The following is a 20,700-nucleotide window of genomic DNA, read 5'->3' as shown; positions in this document are numbered from 1 at the left end:
TGCTGCTTCATGGAGGACACATTGCCTTTGCCACTTCCTTCTGTTGGATGGCAAAAAGCCTTGGAATTTGTGTCTGCAAGAGCATCTTAGTGAAGATTAGGATTGCTGCTGGCTATCAGGGATGTAGCCCAGTTCTCTCGACTAGTATTTTTGTATATTATAAACATTCAGTTGTAGTTAAAGCACTAGAAAGAATGGGCAATTTGATTCATCTTCATGAGAAATGGGAAAACTTGTCTCAGAATCCAGGATTAGCTTTTACTGTTTGCTAAGTTCTTAAATTTAGCTTCTTGAAATGAATCTAAATTTGCTGCACTCGGAAGGAAACGATTCATGCTGCTAAAATAATAGTTTGGGTTTCTGTAGAAGTAACATTTGAAAGTTTGTGCTGTAAATGTAAATGCAAGTTCAGATGGAAGTGATGCTTTGTTTCAAAATACTAAGCATGTCTTCCATATATACCTTCACCGGTCTTATAAAGTCTGGGAGGATTACTAGAGTGGATATGTTCTTTCTGAGTAGAAATTACCTTAAAAAATGACAGAAGCCTTAGAAGAGGCCACAGTCCTTGAGGTTCTCTTTGATGATGACATCTGTGACTGCATCAAATACGAATTTGACATTCTGTGTGTCTGTGGCACAAGTCATGTGACTGTAGATTTCTTTCACATCTTTTCTCATGTTCAGGTCAAGGAACTGAAGTTTGATGTAGTTGCCTGCATCCTCAAATGTATTGGGGCCTGTTTGTAGAAGTGAAACAAAGTAGTTAGAAATGTTGTTGAAAGAGATACACCTTATTTTTTAAGCGACTGTCTTGAATTCAGTTATTTTTTCACTAGCCTTTGATCTAGTGGTGCCTCCTACTAATGTAAGGGAAGAAGAGGTGGCTTTTGCAGAGTTCTCTTGCCTTGTCAATTCCTACACTCTTCCAGAGTCCCCAGCCCTCTGGGGCAGATTTTGAGGGAGCTACAGAGGATGTTGGCAAAAATCTCCACGGGTAAACTCCTCCTGTGCAAAGTTCCATTCACAGGATACAAAGCCATGCATTTTTCTCCCTGTCCTACAGCTTGATATGTTGTTTGGAAAGCATGTTAATATACCTTTAAGATGGCAACACTGAACACATTATTTCCACTTACGCTTTCATGATCCAGTCTTCAAACACATTGGGAAGAAACAAATTACTAAAAATTCTTGTGCTCTTCCATTTTCCTCCATATCAAGTAATTCAGAATAGGTGGTAGTATTCATATTGACCATGAAGAAACTTGAAATGGCTAGTTACATTTAAATCAGTAACTTTTGGAACATGCCTGTGTGTAGCCTATTAAAATGCCATGTTAAGCTATCCTTCATTGACCTGAATGCAGCAAGGTGGTTTTTGTTTTAGTCAACACATTATCTCTCCAAAATGGGTGCTGATGCATTCAGAATTGAATTTCAAACTACTGCATGAATAGCCCAATTTTGAGAGGAAAATTCATACATAACACAATTTCTACACTGAATGAGGTAATAGCCTGGAAAAACGACTAAAACAGACCCTTTTCTGTATGACAATGTTCACCGATGTATAATTTCTGCTCCTATGCTGTTGTGAATCCATGTAGACAAAATGTGTGTATGGGCTCTTACATCTGATTGTTTTGGCTTTTATACAAAGTTTCCAACTCACCATCATAATCTGGGAAACAAATGCTGAGGTGTACTTTCTTGATCTTTTCCTCAAAGAGGTCCTTCTTGTTTAGAAATAAAATAATGGAGGTGGCAGCAAAGAATTTATGATTGCATATACTGTTGAACAGATGCAAAGATTCATGCATACGGTTCTAGAGAGAAGACCACACAAAAAAATGAGGTACAAAGATTCTGTGCATTTCCTGCTTTTTGTTCAGAACATGCTGCTAGACTCCTTTATAAAAAAAATGCATACCCATTACCCCACAAATCCTTCTCAATTATTTGTGCTCTATTAAAAAAAAGTACAGGCAGGACAGAGTTACTTGGATTACACTTGCTATATCAAGGTTTATATCAAGGTATGGACTTACTGACAGGGTTCAGAAAACATGAACATGGCTTCTTGTTGAACTACTGGTGGTTGGTTTAATGTGGGTAATCATGCTGTCAGAATCCAGCCATACAAGTTCAACTCCAGCCACAAACCATGGGTTCTTTTCATTGTTGTTCATGGTCAACAAGCCATGGCATGGTAGCCCACATTTCAACAACCACCCATGTTGCAACAACAGTTCAGTGAGAATCCACACTCAAACTCTGGACTAAACATTATTCCTTTCAACCTTAAAGCAAAAATCACTGTACAGTAATGTAAGAACAGACAAAGGGGGAGAAGGCAGTGGTGAATTTCAGCGGTTGTGATCCATACAGTTAATTAAGTCTTGATTTTATTTTAAACTGACCTTATGAATTTGCTTCCAATCATGACAAACCCAGTAAAGTCCCTTCTAAGACAGTAGATCTGTACCTTCTGTGAGTTCCTCTGATCTGTACCCTTCCTGAAACAAACATTTCAGCTTGTTTTCAGAACTGCTAAGTTTGCATCCTGCTAGTGGGACATTAGCACAGGGATAGAATTAGATACTGTTTGGTACGTCTTAGTTTTTTCAGACTTCAAAAAAGAAAAGCTGTCCTTTAAAAAAAAAAACCTATGAAAATGCAGTAGAAAGCCCATAAGAGCAAAAATACCACTTTGGATCAGAAGAAAGGGTGAGCTTGAAATTTAGCACTACTCTTAGACAAAATATAGATTCCTTTGTTCATCTTCTCCAGAGAAAACGTATGCAACCCAGCTTTCTCCAGGTATGTTGGACTAAAATTTACAGGATCCCTGACTGTGGGGATGACAGTAGTAACAAGGCATGTAGAGGGTGCCTGGTTGAAGCAGCTTTGGAGACTACAAACAGGCCTAAGGATTTGCCCCTCCTAATTCCAGAGCATGGAGAACACTGTAGGCCCTCCATTCTGAGGAAATCTTATGAAGTCTCACAGAAAGCTCCACAAGCTACAGTTGAGTGGAATTTCCCAAATCCTCAAATCAGTAGACAGTTGCTGCAGACGTGTTTGTTTTTCTTTGAGCTTGGAGACCAGATTTGCTTATGTTGGACTATGAACAAGCAGCTGATCGCTCTCTGCCAAGTCATCCTTAGGTTCCTTCTCTCATTTTATTAGTCTTGGGGGAGAGGCTGCAATCAGCTATAGGGTCAAAGAACTGAAGAATGCACATCTTAAAGAATTTTGCACAGCTTGTTAGATGGGCTGCTGCTACATGTTCCCAGCTCCCACACAATTGCCTGTTTTGGTAAGTTTTTTCAGCAATCCTATTAGTAAAGGTGGCAGTTCCCTATGCTTTAGTAGCATTCAAGAGAATGACCTTCACCAGTGTGAGATGCACAGATCTTGCAAGATACGGAAGTCTTTACAAGCCCCACTTCCCTTTTGGGTAACAAGGTTTTCCTGGTTCTTGTTTTAAAGAAACCGAGCAGATGGCCTTCACACTCTGCAGCACCAGGAAAAGAATTCTGCTTACTATTCCAGTGCTCCTGGCCTACTAGTATATATACATATGTTCTCCCATATACATCTACCTGAACCCTAAGGTCATCTACAGAGGTCCTTCTTGGTGAACCACTGCCCAAAGAAGTAAGGAATGTAGCGGGGATGGGGAAGGGCCTTCTCAGCTGTGGTGCCCCGTCTCCCTGTCTTTGGAGCCCAGCTCTCCGGGGACTGTATATTTTTGGGTGCCACATCACAGCCTTTTCATTGTCCCATTATTTTACTTCTTAAATGAGATGGTTATGGTTTTATTCTTGCATTTATTTAGATACAGTTTGATTGGTTGCTGTGGATCAGTGTCAACTGTGTTATCATTTTTTCCCTGATTTTTGTTATTCTTGACTTGTTACGATCACTGTGGATTTGTTATTGTGATTTTGTTTATGCTGTGAACCATTCTGAAAGTGTTGCTATAGAACAGGATTAAAAATTTGAAATAAATAGTGATGGTACCACCCTTGGCACAGGTTGATGGAATTCTCCCCTGCACATGGGGAATTGGAATTAACTGGTTCTAGGATGTTGCTGTTTTACGCTTATTAGTCCTAGCTTCCAATAATTTACCTGCTTGCAGGAAAAAAATAATAATTTGCAGCCAGGGTAAGCCAGCAAGCAAAGTGTTGCTTTGCTTCCTGGACTTGCATCAGACAGTGGATTGTTGTAAACAAACTACTAGATGGCCTTGAGACTCTGTAATTTCCCTCTTTGTTCTGCTACCTTGAAGTATGACTTTCATTAAGTATTTGTGCAAAGCTTCGATTGCAGCATCACTGAACCTTCTGTGGGACAAGGGGGCTGATGACTGTTTCTATATCTGTGGTTGCTGGATATCGAGAAGAGGCAGAAATGATTGGTACTGGAGCAGTTACTGATCCCCATAGTGTTTGAGTCAGAAACATACCACTTCATCATCTTCTACTAACACCATGTCATAAGCACTGAGAGCTCCACAGAAGATGATGCAGGTCACCCCTTCAAAGCAGTGAATCCATTTCTTCCGTTCTGACCTCTGTCCGCCTACGTCGAACATCCTGCAGAAGAAAGAGCTGTGGTTTTTGGCATTCACTCAGCACCATTTGTAATCCTGCACCAGAGGGGGAGCAGTGTGCAGAAGTGTAGCTTAAATGAGCAGATGCTTGGAACTGAAAATAGGTGCACATTGTATTATGCATCAGACTGGTAAGAGATGTATAATGCAACAGTTTAGAATGAACACATGAAGATCGTACTGTGAAAAGTAAGGCAAGCTGGCAAAACATTTAGGAGATACGTCCATTTTTTTTCCTTTGGTGCTGAGACTGTTTTGTTTCACCATATTCAATAAATTTCTGCAGCAACAGGAAACACAGTAGATCATAAAAACCACAAATTCTGAAGACTTTTTCTTTTAAAGCTTGGCTGCTTTCCTTTTGCATCAGGACTGGGCAAGTCTCTCCAAGAGTTGGAGCCAGTTCTAAGAATCCACTGGTTGTAATAGTGGATGCTTGTCAGTGGTGCACACCGCACCACAGGTGTGTAAATGAGAGGCAAGTATAGGAGAAAGGGGTCTTTAAGACAGCAAAGAAAGTAGAAATAACACGTTCTGATGCTCAAATCTAGCTGGAGCAAATGGATTAGGTAGAGAAAGCGGCTACTCTGAAGGAGTTGTGCTTACCTAAAGTTGAGGTCTTTGACGGAGAACTTTGTCTCTATGATTCCGGTGGTCTTAACTCGAGATCGCAATACATCCTGTTCATTGGGAAGGTAATTGGGGGCTGTAATCCTATCCAGTTGGTTCAAGTAGCTGCAGAAGAAAATGAAGCTGTTTATAGCAAAGTTTGTTCATCCTCCACTCAGTGTTATAAATAATTTGTATTTCCATTTGACAGCTTAAAGCTACCCAGGGCTTGAATGACTGGATAGGAATTTGAACCCGGAACTTACAGGGTCATGCCATCATTTCATTTTGGGTCAATACTGTCACCCTAAAGGCTTAGGCATAGATGTTCAGACCAAGTGGCTTGAAAATGTTGACTGCTGTGAATATTCACCCATAGAGAAAAATGCATGAGAATAGCTGAGAACTGATCTCAAAAGATTTTTTCTGCTAGCACAAACCCAGAAAGTAACGGGTTTAAGAGGCTTTATGAGCAATGGTTCACTCTTTGTGGGTGCAGTCACTTCAAAGTAATGAATTTGCCAGTGTCTTTGCTTTGAGCTTGGAAAAATGTGCAGTTATTTCAGGTTACTGATCTGCAGTTTGTTCTTCTGTTTGGTTTCGATTTATTTACTTCTTGCTTTTTGTAGAAAAAAACAAATAGATACAGTAGGCCTGTGTTTCAAACGTCCCAAGCTGATGCTAGTAAAAAGACAGTTCTTGTACTAGTGGGAAGGTGGAAGAAAGATGATTGATTGATATTTAGTTATCACATTTTATGCTGCCCCATAGCCAAAGGCTCTCTGGGCAGCTCACAATGTAATATAAATATATTTAAAGTGCATATAAAATAAGTATATAAAAATAAATACAATAGACTATTGTTTCTAGGGGATGGAAGCACCTTGTACAGTAGACATCCAAGGTCCTAAACTGCCCCAAGAAGTTGGGATCTATGCAGGAGTACAGAACAAGTGCAAATATAGCTCATACCATGTTTGCTTATCGTGATCAGGTAACAGTGCACAGGTATTAAAAGCAACACTGCCTATTCAGGGTTTAAGATACGTTCAAGGCAATTGTTTGTTTGTATCCCAAAGCTATTTACACAGCAAATACAATGACCTGATATAAACAGGATCTACAGTCTCAAGAAAGAATGTATTGATGATGGACATTTTGTTTAAGCTTTGGATTCCAAAATGCACAATCACTAACAGGATGTTTCTGCGTTGTTCTTTCTCGTCCTAAATCAGCTCTTACAGACCCTCATTCAAAAGTGTTCACTAACGTAAGTGTCCTGTTTCAAGGCTACTAATCTGAAAATTTCCTGTTCCCTCTTGAAAAGTATACTGAAAAATTGACCCTCCTAAATTTCTAAAATGAATTTTTCTTTGTAAACCCCCTAGAGAGTTTTGATTATTGAAAAATGGAAAAGAGGAAATGAAATGAAAGGAGCTAATGAAATGAAGTTATTTCTGTCTATTGTATGTTCAGTTCCTAGCCTGTCCCAGATGAACAGTTTGGGAAAGCAAAAATTCAAAGTTCAAAGCCTATCTGAGGTAGCAGATAAAAGAAAAAAAGCACAGGTGCTAACAAGCAAACATACATATGCACCTTGGGCTGTATTCAGTTTATTTTTATTTATTTTTATTTATTTATTAAAACATTTCTATGCCGCCCCTTGCCAAGGCCTCGGGGCGGCTTACAACATTGAAGTTTAGACTAACTTGGAACAGATTCGTGGAAGTCTAGATTAGTCATGCCTAAATTAGGTCCCATTTATTTCAGTGGGCTTATTCTGAGTATATTTAAACCTGGATCCTTTACAGGCTGTTTAGAAAGATACCCAGATTTTGATGCAATTCCCATGCCTTCCTCTCCTCCAACAAGCACTGCTTTCCATGCCCTGCTGCAACGAAGCCCATGCAACCGAAGCAATTGCATCTTCCTTTCCCGTTTACTCTTCCGTTGTTGTTTCCCCTCCGTCAGATTTTTGAATGATTAGCCCTCTGGCACAGACTCGCCTTCATGTTCTGTAAAGATACTCCATAAATAATGATACAGCGCCTGACGGAAGGAAGATGAGCTCTTTATACAACTTGCATAACTGGCAGAGGCAAGTTGCAGGGGACGGTCTGTATTTCCACAGCTCTCCGAGTCCAGTGCACAGTTGACTTGTGCCATTTGCACTGGGCCTCTGATGCAGCTGCACTGCTCATTCGCGCTGGATGGTACACCAGTGGGTCACTCAGGACCTTGTGATACGGCCCTGAAGGGTCTGTGCCACAGAGTGTAACTGCTCATATTCTGTGGTTCTCATTCTTTTTTTTTTCTTTCCTGTTGTCCCAATGGGAATCTTTTTTCAGATATAGAGCAGTTTATAAATAAATGAATAAACACATAAAGGGAACCATCTGTCATGTTCTTTTTGTTGTTCATTTCAGGCAAATTGAGCATATAACACACTTGCTGCGTAGAGATCCACTTATACATGTCCACCAGTTTTATGAGAGTGTCTTTCCTTGGACAGAGCCAAGAACTTCTACTGTCTAGGTGCAATTAAACTGTGATTGCTCATCTTTATTTTAATTGTTGCTTTAGTTTTCATTTACCATGTGGAATTTAACAGACCGGCTTTTGATTCTTGTTGAAATTGTGTGATGGATGATTTGCTAATATTGCAAACTTCCTCCCTCCCTGGACATAATGCCACACTGCTGGACAGACCAACCCAATAGGTAGGTCTGGACTGCATGGGTCATCCTCACTGACCCTCATTCCTAGTGGGGAAAGAGGATGCCAAGATGGTGGGAACCAAGGTTGTTGGAATACTCATAAACGTTCCCCAGTGCTGTGTGATCCCACCATAAGGACAGCTGTGAGATGGAGACATGGAGGGACACAGGGAACAGAATAGTTTCTTCTCCTCAGAGTGTCTGGAGGGCCCCAACTTGGGGAAGGTAGTTCTGAAGTCTCTCTGTTTTAGCCCCCCTCCCCTCCCCTCCCCTCCCCTCCCCAGTAGGATCCCCAAATTGATGCAAGGGCAGGGACAGACTTACTAGGCAGCGGAGTCATTGAGCTGGTACTCGGCTGCTCGCTCAAAGCAGGCCTGAACACCTCCATCTTTCCAGAGTTTCTTTATACAATCCACAAGCTCTGGAGGCATGGTTCCTTCTTCAATGGAGTCAGCCAAGTTGAACAGCTGTCGCCCCTCATCCTGTAAAGAGACAGGGCTGATAAAAGTAAAGATGCAGAGAGAGAAAGATGCTGGATGAAGGCCAAATGCCTAGAAAATCACCTTTCAGCTCAACTTAGGAAAACTCCTATGACTGATCAGGGTTTGTCTGCTGGAGTTGTGGGATATTTTTTCATGGAGCATTATTGTGAATATTAGCATCTGCTAGTGGTTAGAAGATGCTAACCACTAGGAAATCCTGCCATAATTGAAAGGGTTTCACATTTCTACTTGGATGAGGGCATGTTTTTGTGTTACTGTCTTGCTCCAGTCTCTGCAAATGGTCTGTAAGTCTGACAGCATCTTTCCAGTAACATCAGGAGTTAGGAGGTTGCCAAAGTCACAGTATATCTTTTTCAAAAATGTACTTTGTTTCCCACTATTAGTTGTGCTTGTGCAAGTTAAGTGTAGGCACAACCTAGATGCCACTTGAGGTCTTTTCCTGACCTCATGATCCTTTAGATGAGCTCCTGGGAGCCTCTGGACAGGAGCCAGATAATGGTCTCAAAAGGTTTTCTTTAACCACCAGATGGCACCATCCAATCGTTGCTTCAGCCTGGAGAAGCATGAAACCATCTTGTTTAGCTCTTCCGACAGGTTATAAAACAGGGAAGGTGTGCAGCACTGGAATTACTCCTTCAGTAAAATTTGCTCATCTGGACACTTCTGGGATAGTCTTCTCTTTCTGCATCTATTTTTTTCCTTTAATCTCTCAAGGAAATATAAATAGGGGCTATCTAGGTGCAATGACAGGCCTATTTGATGGATATGCTAGGACATATATTGACCTTGAACGTGAACAAAGAAGCGTGGTATAATAGTCTTTCTCACATCAGATTAACGACAGTTTGCACAGCCTGATCAGCACCCAGTAACATCCTGTATGAGAACAGCAAAGCATTTCTAGCAACCTTCCTCAATCTGGCAGCATCCAGATGTGGATGCCAAGTTTAGGAAGGCTGGTTTCCCAGTGCTCTGCGTCCACCCACCCTCCAGCCCCAAGTATCCTTAATGGTTTAAGGAAGTACAGCGATACCAACCGCTCGGCCCGAGTCAGCATAATCTATCCCCAGTGTGGACATGGCTCTGATAATGGCCAGGATGGACTGTAATATGTTGCCATATATGACCGCTTTGAACTCCAAGCATTCTTCTTCTGTGTAACCATCCTGATGGATAATCCTGTGGTGAAAGGAGAGAACAGTTGCCTTTTATGAGGTATCACTGAGATTTTATGTTAAAGGTGTGCCAGTTTCATAGTGGTTGGCAGGAATGAATGGCAGCTGTTTGCTTAAAGGGAAAAAGTAAACATACACAGCTGATGACATTATGAAAGCGTGTGTGTGTGTGTGTGTGTGTGTGTGTGTGTGTGTGTGTGTGTGTGGAACCATGTCTTGGGTGAGGGCAGATTTTAGCTTCTGCCTGAACTGTGCCTTTGAATGCAACTGTTTTACATTTTCTTACAGAAGTGAATGGTTCCTATTAACTGGATGGGAGAAAGTAAACCTTCCACCTCGTGGATGTGATTTGCTTTGAGCTTCTGAAATTGTGAAAGATATACTATAGCTTGGTACAGCTGGGGACCAGCAAAAACAGGTAAACCATCTTGGGAACTGCTGAGGCAGAAACAAAAACAAGTCTGTCCACTCTCTGCCCCCCTGGCAGCACTGGTGCACCCCCTGTGACCATGATGCCCACTGAAGAAGAGATGGTGGAGCACAGCCAGCGCTGCCCACAGACCAGCAGAAAGTCTCTGGCAGACTGGCGCTGGTCCACAAACCGGTGCCTGAAAACCAGTGCTCTATCTAGTCCGAACCGACATTCCAAATAAGGTGATAGCATGTATTTTGTAATTCAAGGAAGCACCTCTCTCATTAGGATGCTTCCTTCACTCAGATGTGAGTGGGGATAGGAACATATTCACTTAGTTCACATGATCAGACAGCCCACTGTGTGTAAATGGCCCGTTTGAATGCCCCTGACTGTGGTTTGCTCTTGTGTGAACCCGGGACCATGCATTATGTGAAGGTTAAACTACCCTGGCATAATCCATGATCTGCTGCCAAGTTATGTGAGAACTGTTTAAACCTCACATAACCCACATTCTTTGGGTTATCATAACAAAACAAACAGCCAGGTGTAGGATAAACACATTCCAGTGTGTGTGTGCATGCGCCACAACATACCATGACTTCAACTTCCATGGTGGGCTGTTTGTTTTTTCCCCTTAGAGTGTTTCCCTTTTTCTGGGATGAATTTGTAGTGGCAGGTGGCAGGCTTCCTACTAGGACTGCTGCTGGACCATAAAATTAGGACAACTAAAAATATCAGATTTGCAAGTCAATTTTATATTACTAAACCTCACTGGGTATGCAAAGGGTATTAGTAGTAGCATTTCAACACTGTTTGCCATTGCAATGAAGATGTTCCTGTCTTCTCCCCTTCCAGTTGCACTTACCCAGTAGTACTGGAATATTCAGCCCAATTTAGTGTCCACAAAGTTATTATCTATTCCAGGAAAAACAGTGCTAAAGAAAACCACTGAGCTGGGCTTCTCTTTGTTATGTTTTCTCTCGCACACACATTTCCCAGGGCTTAGAAAGCTGCTATCCTTGGACTTATTATGGGAGTTATTTAAACCATGTGCAGGGAAACCGATGTTGATTGGTCAATGCATGTGCTGTAGTATGAAAAAGAATTTCCTCCTCATCCAGCCCAGGGTTAGTTTTTGAAGTAGGCAGTTGCTCCTTGTTGTCCTAGCTTGGTTTACCGAAATGCTATTTTTATTTGTGTTTTAAGCCTTTCATAATCTGTTTAAGTTATTTGCCTCGGCCCAATCCTGTTGCAGCAACACTGCAAAAGTGCCTGTAAATGTTCCGCATTTACAAGCTGATGTGAAATAGCATCCAGAACAAAACTGCTTTCTGGGCTGCTGCTCCCCTCTGCTGAAAGCATACTTACTTCATCTGTTTGACGATTGTACTCTTGCCCGACTCGCCAGCACCTGGAAAAAGAGTAAAAGGAGGATTAATGCTGTGGGATCTAGTGGGGAAAAGATCACTTTGCAAAGGTGGGGCACTCTGAGTTAGTTCTCAGGTACAGGTTTCCTGCTGGAATTACTTCCCATTGTCATGTACATCACCTGCTCATCCATGCCAGTAGGGGCACTTTTGGACAGAGGAAAATTCTGCAACTTCTCCCAGCTTTCCCCAGACAGCATGCTGGGAACTGCAGGACCTTTTTCTTTCTAAGAAGCACATCCTTAATACAAGTACCTTTGTCATAGGGGTGATACAGAAGCATGCACAGGGACTTGTTCCTTTCTGCTCTGTGAACAAAGAGCAGTCCAGGATTGCTGGAAAAGCTCTCCCTTCTGCTCTGATGTCTGTGTGAGTGGATTATTTGCATGGACAGAAGCCTGAGCACCTGGGCCCATGAACACCTGATGCAATGCCAGGTGTTACCTGTTCAAGGCCCCAGTGGCATCACAGGAGCCTTGGAAGCTGCGAATGTCACTAGATCTGCTAAATTCATTGCAATATTACAATTAATGTAATACTGCATTTATGTGAATTTGTAAGCCACCTGGAGATCCCTGTCAGGATAGTTGGTGGCATACAAGTGTAAAAATGAAAAAATTAAAAACAAAATGTTTGCCTGGGGAAATATCTGAAACGCAGAGCATGTGAGATCTTGTGCACTTAGCTCAGACTTTTGAGAGATTTGTAGAATGTTAGGCAAGCTGGGGTAGAAATCTAGCCAATATAACCATCCCAAGGGGTTGAGACATGCTCCTTGAAATGTTATGGGACACTTTGCAATCCATCATCACCCTGAGACTTGGCAAAACCTCCCTGGAAGTTAGATGCAATAAATGGGCAGCTCAAGCCAGCTCTGAAGCCCAGACTCAAATTTCTGTGAAGATAACAGCTTGCGCAGAAGTAAGAGCAGGCCAGTCTGTGCATGGCAAGGAGCATTCTTCATAGTGCTACTTCACATCTCCCAGAGCTGAACCGGACATTAAAAGCAGTTCCAGAGCAGAACACTGGCACAGTGCTGGTTCAAATTTAAGTCCTGCTTGCAACCTTATTTATAACTGTAATAAAACCTGTTGCTGTTGAATATGACTTGTCAATATGCTATGGCCTGGATTTGCAGGATCAGGAAGGAAAATGCCGTGGTGTGTTCTGTTTCACTCCCCACACGTGCCAGATGCGCACTCATTTCCACAATAACCTGTGCAAGGCAAGGTTGCCGTGCCAGCTGAACCTGGCAAATGTGCAAGGAAGTTTGGTTTCAAAACAACCCCAAGATTTTTCAGTCAGTGCACAACTGGGACATACAACTGGTACACCCAAGAAGCCATCATGGTTTTTTCTATACTTGATCATGCAAAGCTGGCCTATTTCTCCATTAAGTAGAAATGTGTTCCACTGCCGTTACATCATTCTTCTTAAGTCTAGCTTTATCTCTTTGGTGTAATCTTCACATGCAGCAGAATGAAGTGGTAAGGATTTTGGGGAGGATGAAAGAGCTGTGCTCTTGAGACTATAAGAGGGAATTCCATTTTTAAAATGCTCTCCAACAAAACAAAAATGACTCACTGTAACTAGAAAAGCTAACACAGTAAGGTGCAGGCAGGTCTTTAATCCTTCTGCCTGAAGTGCTAATTTTTCAAAAACTGTTTGCAGGGGATTTTTTGGCTCTGCTTTTTTAAAGCAAGCTGGCATTTCAAAATGATACCCATCGCCTTGCAGCTGAAAGCAATGCGATCTGTCCTGCCAATTCATTTTGCTGGTGTTGCAAATGGTCTGGGCATTTCAGCAGTCACTTGTTACAGGTGTGTAGTGCATGTGTGAAAATTCTAATATGAGAAACACAGGTCCATATTAAGCAACAGTGTATTTGCAGTGTCAGCATGTATAAAGAGCCAGATCTGCTATTGGGCTGTAATATGCTGCCACTAAAAATGCAATATGTGAAAGAATAAGACAAAGATCACTGCTTCAAGAGGCAGCCTGTGCTCCTTCATGGGCCAGTGAAAAGTTGCCCAGAAGATGCTCTTCTTCCATGGGGCAGAACAAAGACTGGGGATGCTTCCTTGTTACTCAGTGCAAAGAAAGTTCCCATCCTCATCTTTTATTGCAGCCATTACTTTTTTTACCACCAGGATCTGGGCTACATAGAGTACTTATCAGAGAATTGGCTAAAAATTCAAACAGGGTTAATACTTCAGTTTCTGGGAATCATAACACTGCTTTCACTGTGGTTTCCCTCAGAAGATGACATTCCTCCTGGTTTCAAGCAGAAGATTAACACACATGCACTCACACCCCTTCTAGGGCCATACTGACTGGGGATGATGGAGGTGTAGTCCAATCATCTAGAGGGCACCTATTTAGAGAAGGCTGTGAACTTGCTTGGCACCTAGATTCATAGAAAAAAGACTCCCCTTTGTTGGAAGAGCAGGCTGCCCTGGTAAGAGTTAATTATTAAACATGGTTATTGCTGGAACACCGAGTATTTCATGAACACGACTGGGGACCTGCCTGTGAAAGGAATTATACAGATACTTTCCCCCCAATCTGTGTTGTTGCTTTGCTTCTGTTGCTGCTTGCATTTTTATCCTGCTTTTCAGATAGTTCCTGTCTCTCTCCAAGCAGCTCCTTTCAGGCAGACAGACAGACAGACAGAGAGAGACAGAGAGATGGCCATCAGGCTTAGGAACCAAAATGACACTACATGCAAGGGGAGTGGAGAAAAATGGAGGAAGGGGAAGATATACTTTTCAAGGGCAGAGCAAGGTTGTCAGCAGCTATTCGGATGTGCTTGAGGTCAGAATTGTTTGCCCTTGCTGATGTTCTCTTTGATGGATGCCCTGCAAGGAAAGGGCCCGGGGCATCCTTCCCTTTCTGTTGACTGGAGCTGAGTGGTCTCTCTGTCAGGGATGATATTCCTGGGAAGAAGGGGGTGCAGCCTCCAAGCGGCCCCAGTCCCCTGGCCTAAGGCAGAATCAAGAGCATCCTTCCCTTCTGCTCTCCAGTTCCAACACAATGTAACCCTTGAACAGGACGGTGCTGTAATGAAGCATTCTTTATATGCCTTGCAAAAGTGCATGGGTTATGCTCCTCCCAGCATGAAGAACTGTGACTGGTGCCACAAGAAGCGATGAAAAGAGGCAAAGAAATTACCAATGAGCAAGTGAAAATGGACTTCAGTGTGAGGTAGGATGGATCATGGTATGGAGGCTGCCCATGCTGCGTTAAGCGGGCAACCACAGAGCCCCTTCTGCGTAAGACACTTTAATTCTTGGGTTTCCCACTTTCAAAGCTCCTCGGTTTCCTCCTACCATGATCCTTCCTCTGAATATGCTCTGTCAGCCAGTGGTATGGTAGTGATGCCACATGCTGAAGAATGTCCACACTTCAGGCAGCTCTGTTGAGCCATATCTAGAAAAGAGCTCTAGCAGCTTTCGTTTCCAGCAGTGGCAGCAGGTCTTTCATGAAGCTCATTCAAGATCAAAGCTATCCGAAAGACACTGTGTTCAAAAAGAAAACAATTTATCATTGCTGGGAAAACTAACTTCCCCAAAGATTGTGCAAGCATTGCAGCTAAGCTCAGAGGGGATTTTCAAGCAACAGATGAGCAACATCCCAGGCAATTGTGTGTTCAGGGACGGTCTCCTGCTCCCCAGCACCACCGCAATCACCCCTTTAAAGGAACGGTCGGCCCAAGATGCTAGCAAAGGACACACTGATGCCCGCTTCCCAATCCCCATCCAGCTGGCAGCTGAAACGTCACCACACCTGAGGCAACAGATAACAGGTGGTGGGGCATACGTGGCTCCATCCCCCAGTGGGAGGGAGCAATTAATGTTGCTCAGGAGCAAGGGAGCAATGAAGCTGCTCCTCCGGCCTCTGTAACCTGTGGCTGATGCCTCACCTGGCCTAATGTTAGCACTGGCCTGGCTAAGAATCAGAAGGCTGATGTTCCTGGTACTATTGCCGTACATGCTACTTTGCCTATATGAATTGCTGAAGGGGCTGGCAAAGGCCCTCGTGTCCTCCCCCACTTGGCTCTTGTTTGTTCCTCCTTTGCGTGTTCCTCTTTGCTCTCCCTCCACCCACAGGACTGGAAGCTAACACATCTAAACACTGGCTGGGGGGGCGGGGGTGTGCCTTGTGCAATACAGTGGAGTCCATGGCACAGCACCTATTAACCAGCATGTCACCTCAGGGTATCTCTTCAGACTTCACAAACTGAAGAGCAATGGAAGGGAAAGAAGCTCCACAGCAAGGTTCAAAGGGTATTTCAAGTGTATTGGTAATGGCTATTTTTTATACTTTGTGGTAAGCATCAATAGGGGGGAATCACATGTAGTCTGGAATATGCTCCATTGCATTCCTCCATGAGGCATTCATTTTGAAATCTCTGAATTTCTGTTTGCTACTCCAGACGTTCAACAGTCCCCTGCTGTGTGAGGCACAGGAGTGCTCACCTTCTGCTGTCCCCCGCCAGCAAAAAGGAGGGTGGAGATCCCCCTTCAGCAAAGGTATCCACGCTCCCGCTATACGAGGACTGGGGCTGGGTGGTTGCTAGCATGAGTCCAGTAATGGAACAAGAATACTGGGGGGTCAGGGGGGACAGGGTGTGGATGTTTTGCTTTAAACAATGGGAAATACCCCACCAGAATTCTTACCACTTAGGGCCAAATTGGGCAATGTTTTGCAGGGCTTTTGGGAATTGTTTTCATAGCTATTCTTGTTTGTATTAGTTTGCTGGAATGGGTTATTCATGTAGTCTGCACAAAGCCATTCTTATACACTGGTAGATCTAGCCATTCCCACCATAACATGGAAGACTCCATGTAATCACCATGTACGCCAGGAGAAAAATATCCACATGTGCATATCCAGAAAAATAATCCCAGAAAGCCCTCCTAGTAATGAAATACACTATTTTAGAACAGGCCCAGAAGTGAGCCATCATGAGCCATTTTTTTCATTGTGCAGAAGTCTTCAGCTTTTGCAAAGCATGGCAGGACTGTGAACAGAAGCAAACGGAGGGTGCAATCCTATGCCCACTTTCCTGGGAGTCAATCCCATGGAGCTCAATGGGATTTAGTTCTGCTTAGTGGTGCAAAGGTCTGTAAAATGTCTCCACTCCCTGCCCCTTTGTGCTCCGCCATTCCTAAGTCTGCAGTTCCTCTTTTAGTAAGGGCCATCAGCCCTGAACTGACCTGGCTTGGTACCCATGTGAGCCATTAAAACAGTGATCTCATGTTTCTATTTGTATAAGTCCATTAAAATACCATGATATTCTTAACACTGCAACATAGATTCATATCTTAACTTTAGTGGTGTTGGTTCATATCTTACCCAGATCAAAAGATATTTTTATTCTAGATGTGCCAGTCTGGAAGATGGTATTCTTAAGACTCTCTGCTACAACTGTGCTTTCTTCCTTTCTTGCCCTTCAGTCTTCTTCAGCAGCCATGGTAACATTTCCTCATCTCATCACTTTAAGCTGCTTATTCCAAAACAGGAAGCTGCTTAGAATTAGGGCTTAAACACTAAGCACTCCCTGCTGTCACCTGGATGAACCTGCTACTTGCCTGCACAGGTGCCTCTGTTTGATCTATGCTGCTTCAGCTATTTGATCCTCACTGTTCTGGTTCCAAAGGAACTGTTAACTCAAGGAGCCGTTCTGCAGGAGCAAGGGCACAAGAGAGCCTGTCCTTTCTATGCACGAAGAAACCTCCTGCAACTCACAGCTCCTCATAGCAGTGGCTTCTGATCCCTCAAGCTTAGCGCTGGCTGAGCTGAAGAGCAGCCTTGGTGCAAGAAGAAAGGTTTCTGACCTCTGTGTGTACATATTTTCTCTTCCCCAGCCTGATGCTTTCTGTGCAGGGTGGCCACTGATGGTGGGGGATGGGGTGGAGGAGGAAGCGTATCACTCAAGATGAGGACACCGTGTTGCATTACAATTTCTATGGCCATGCATTTATGTAGAATTATTATGTGCAGAATTTAGAAATAATAATTATTTGAATAGAAGCATGCACATCTCACCAATGTGAGTAGTGCTGTCCAGGTGCTGACAGTCACATTCATGTCCCAGTTCTTTATTTGATGGTTCCTTGTTGCCACACTGGACTCCACTGAAGCAGAGGGCAGTCCTCTCTCAGGCCTTCACACAGAGGACTGTCATCTATAAAGTGGTCACATGGCCACTCTGTTTTGGAACGCACCTCCCTTCAGCCTCAGCTAACATATCCATTGGTTTTGCTGACTGGCAGATGATGGAAATTGTATTCAAACAAGTATGAAGGGCACCAGGTTGGTTTTTCTAAATGGAGGGCCTGTATTTTTCAAATCATTTTCAAATGTGCTATTTACAGGATAGTTCCTTTCCTTTGTCCAAGATTTAAATGTTCTTGGCCACTTGTTTCTGCATCCCAGCTTCACCTGATGTCATGGGTAAGGAGGACACCAAAATGCTGCCTGCTGATGTCTGGGAGATGTTCCTAACCCAGGGGCTTCCCCCTGTGTCGCCCTTCTGCGGTGCCTCCCCTTCAGTGGCAACTTTCTTCTTGCTCATTCACTTTCTAGATTAGTTTAAGGAAACTGAGCTCTTAGCTCCGGGTGAGCACCAGCTGGGCATCATCCAGGTGAGTTCATGCATGCTGTAATTAGGCGCTCAGAAGGAGGCTCACTTGTAAGGGTGCTGCCTATCACAGTTGATGCATGGAAGGTCAGTGGCCATAAAAAGGCCTGATCCGCAGGGCCAATTGTGAGGAAGCGGGAAAAAGTGAAACAGGAGAGACCAAAAAGATGGAGTCTTCGACATCATGGGGACTGATAATTTAAAGAACAAAACAACCACTGAGCTGAATTCAACTTAGTCATACTTAGAGTAGAGCCACTGAAATCAATGAGATAATCAACTGAATTCCTAACTAATCTGCTCAGAGAACATGAGTTATTGGTTGGATTAGAAATGTAATAAATAAAATAAATACACTCGCAACTTAAATCCCTTGGATTCCAATGGGTTTACTTTAAGTACGACTGGGTTTCAGTATTGATTTCATGTTCTGTCTGGAGAGTAAACAGACACACACAGAGCGGAACCATGTAGGGTGCAGAATCCCAGCTTTGGGCTGAACATCAGTCCATAAACATACAGAGTACTTGTAACCAATCAATGCATTTTCAGCAAAGGACCATGGACACTTTCTTCCCAAGTGACATAAAAAAAGGAGAAAACACTGTGGCTATTGTCAAGTAATAGTCTATTTTTGCAACATACCAGCTTTTAAAGGCTCCATTCTGTCTTCACAGAATCAGTATTGATATACTTTTCCTTCTATATTACAGACTGAAGGATCTGGAAAGGTTTTACTGTTCCCATATGCAAGCCATAGCTATTTCTCATTATAGCCTCAGTCTCCTGACTTTCTCAACTGCCTGTAAGGACTGGTGGACAGGATGCATTATTCTGGCAGCGCCAACTGTGGATTCCTAAATTCCTAAAGTATGCCTTTATGCTGGGTGTCAGTCTATTTTTCCATATGTGGGTGGGTAGGGAACTATGCCTGGAGAAATCACTCTGCTTTCCTAGGCAGATCAATTGACTGACCATCCTTCATTGTGATGGAAAATTGTTTGTAACAGGCTTTTGCAGATCCTAAAACAAAAATTTAGGCCTATTTTCCCTGTTTTCTCTTCTAGCCATTATCCCTTCTTGGAGATACTAAATCTCTTCTGACAACTGTGGCATCTTGGACTGCTTTGCTGGGGAGGGTGTTTGTGACCTCTTGTTTCATCCAATGGGTTGAGATATCTGTGCTCTTACTAATCAGCTGATTTAGGAAGTCATCAGGCTAATGAGAAACCATCTGGTACGACTTAGGAAAATATATTCTCCAGTTCTTATTTTTAAATGCTGCTTCCTTCTGTGTGCTGAAGTAGGGCTTGGGCCAATCTGCTTCACTTCTGTTCTCTAATGTCCTTTGTCATCTACAGTGGTCCATTGCCTGGTACAATGTCAACCACAGGTTATGTGGGTGGGTATCTTCTGGCCCTGGAGCAAGCTTGCCTTGTAAAAGAGCATAACCCAGTAGAGGTCCATCCATTCTGTCTGCTGCTTGGCAAGACCAGACTGAAAGACATATCGCCATTTATTTTCTGCTATGGTGCTCTATTGAAACAAGTGCTTTCCCATCCCAGCAGCTGACATTGATACAAAATGGCTGGAATCTTAAGTCCAGAATTCTTCCTGGGCTTTATATACATTCAGAAAATGTGCACAGAGGGTAGCTCTCAGTACAGCCCTCTTCTGCCAATCACTTTTCTCATTGGTAGTGGGAGATACCTGCAGCCCACCTCCCCAAGAACAGCCGGAGGTGCCCTTCTATAAGGGTGAGCAGCTCATCACAGCACACTTACCTAGCAGGAGCAGCTTAACCGTCTTGGCCTCTTTGTCTGCATCTTCTTGTAGCTTCTTTTCCAGTTCCTTGGACCTTTTGGCAAGTTCCTTATCCTCAGCACTTGCTCCACTCCCCATCTCACCTTCCTCTTCCTCCTCCTCCTCCTCCCCTGGTTCCTCGAGCTTCTCTACCTCTTCTGTTTGTTCCAGCTCTTCAGCTTGGTTGACTCACCCTTTTTTGGGTGGGAAGAATAAAAGAGATCAAAATGCAATATCTACGCCGAACCCTCCAGGTTGCAGTAAAGAAGGTGCTCCGGGGAGCTGCCTGGCTCCAGAGCTGTATGCACGAAGGCGGCTGGTCCGAGACTGCTAAGAAGGTAACATCAAAGCCCTTCACCTTGCTCTGGGCGCTTTCTCCCCTCCCCCTCCCTTAAGTCTTCATGGATAACCCAATTTTGTTACGATGGATTGAGGACTTTTTATCTCACCATGTGACCTTCGGAATCCAATTATAGAAAGCCCAAGATGGCAAAGATTAATGACTGGCAAAGAAGAACATGGAACCCAAGCTCTGTGGTATGGAGAAGGTGGTTATGTAACATGAGAGTGTGCTAAGAGGCCTCTCCACTTACATTCAAGGCAAGGACCACTTCTCTGATAATGTTCTGAATCCGAAGAGGTGAGGCCCTGTTCCTCCTCCTCCTGCTCCAGATGACTATCAAATGCTTCGAGCTGATGGGGAAGCTAGCTTAACATACGCATTGTGAGCTAAGTGTATCTGTGCCAGTCTCCTCATTTTGGCAGATGCAGCTCAGTAAAC

At 43.4% G+C, this 20,700-nt stretch overlaps 1 protein-coding gene across 1 annotated transcript; it reads right to left on the bottom strand.

The window, feature by feature from the left end:
- Positions 1-462: 462 nt before the first annotated feature.
- Positions 463-20,018, bottom strand: GNAT2 (G protein subunit alpha transducin 2). The gene is made up of 8 exons (XM_044443387.1): positions 19,901-20,018; positions 11,412-11,454; positions 9,491-9,632; positions 8,275-8,432; positions 5,231-5,359; positions 4,478-4,607; positions 1,676-1,829; positions 463-740 (listed from the first exon to the last, which is right to left on the bottom strand). The coding sequence occupies exons 1-8, from the start codon at positions 20,016-20,018 to the stop codon at positions 550-552; spliced, it is 1,065 nt and encodes a 354-aa protein (XP_044299322.1). The 3' UTR covers positions 463-549.
- Positions 20,019-20,700: the final 682 nt, after the last annotated feature.

The sequence above is a fragment of the Varanus komodoensis genome, unplaced genomic scaffold, assembly GCF_004798865.1.
Source record: "Varanus komodoensis strain SLA01 unplaced genomic scaffold, ASM479886v1 scaffold1, whole genome shotgun sequence".
In the NCBI taxonomy this organism is placed as follows: domain Eukaryota; kingdom Metazoa; phylum Chordata; class Lepidosauria; order Squamata; family Varanidae; genus Varanus; species Varanus komodoensis.
This window is presented reverse-complemented; position numbering and strand designations above follow the sequence as displayed.

Coding starts and splice junctions, on each gene's coding strand:
- GNAT2 (XM_044443387.1), bottom strand. CDS start 20,018: ATGGGGAGTGGAGCAAGTGCTGAGGATAAGGAACTTGCCAAAAGGTCC. Junction 11,455..19,900: donor GGTTAAGCTGCTCCTGCTAG/GTAAGTGTGCTG, acceptor CTCTTTTTCCAG/GTGCTGGCGAGTCGGGCAAG. Junction 1,830..4,477: donor TAGTAGAAGATGATGAAGTG/GTATGTTTCTGA, acceptor TCTTCTCTCTAG/AACCGTATGCATGAATCTTT.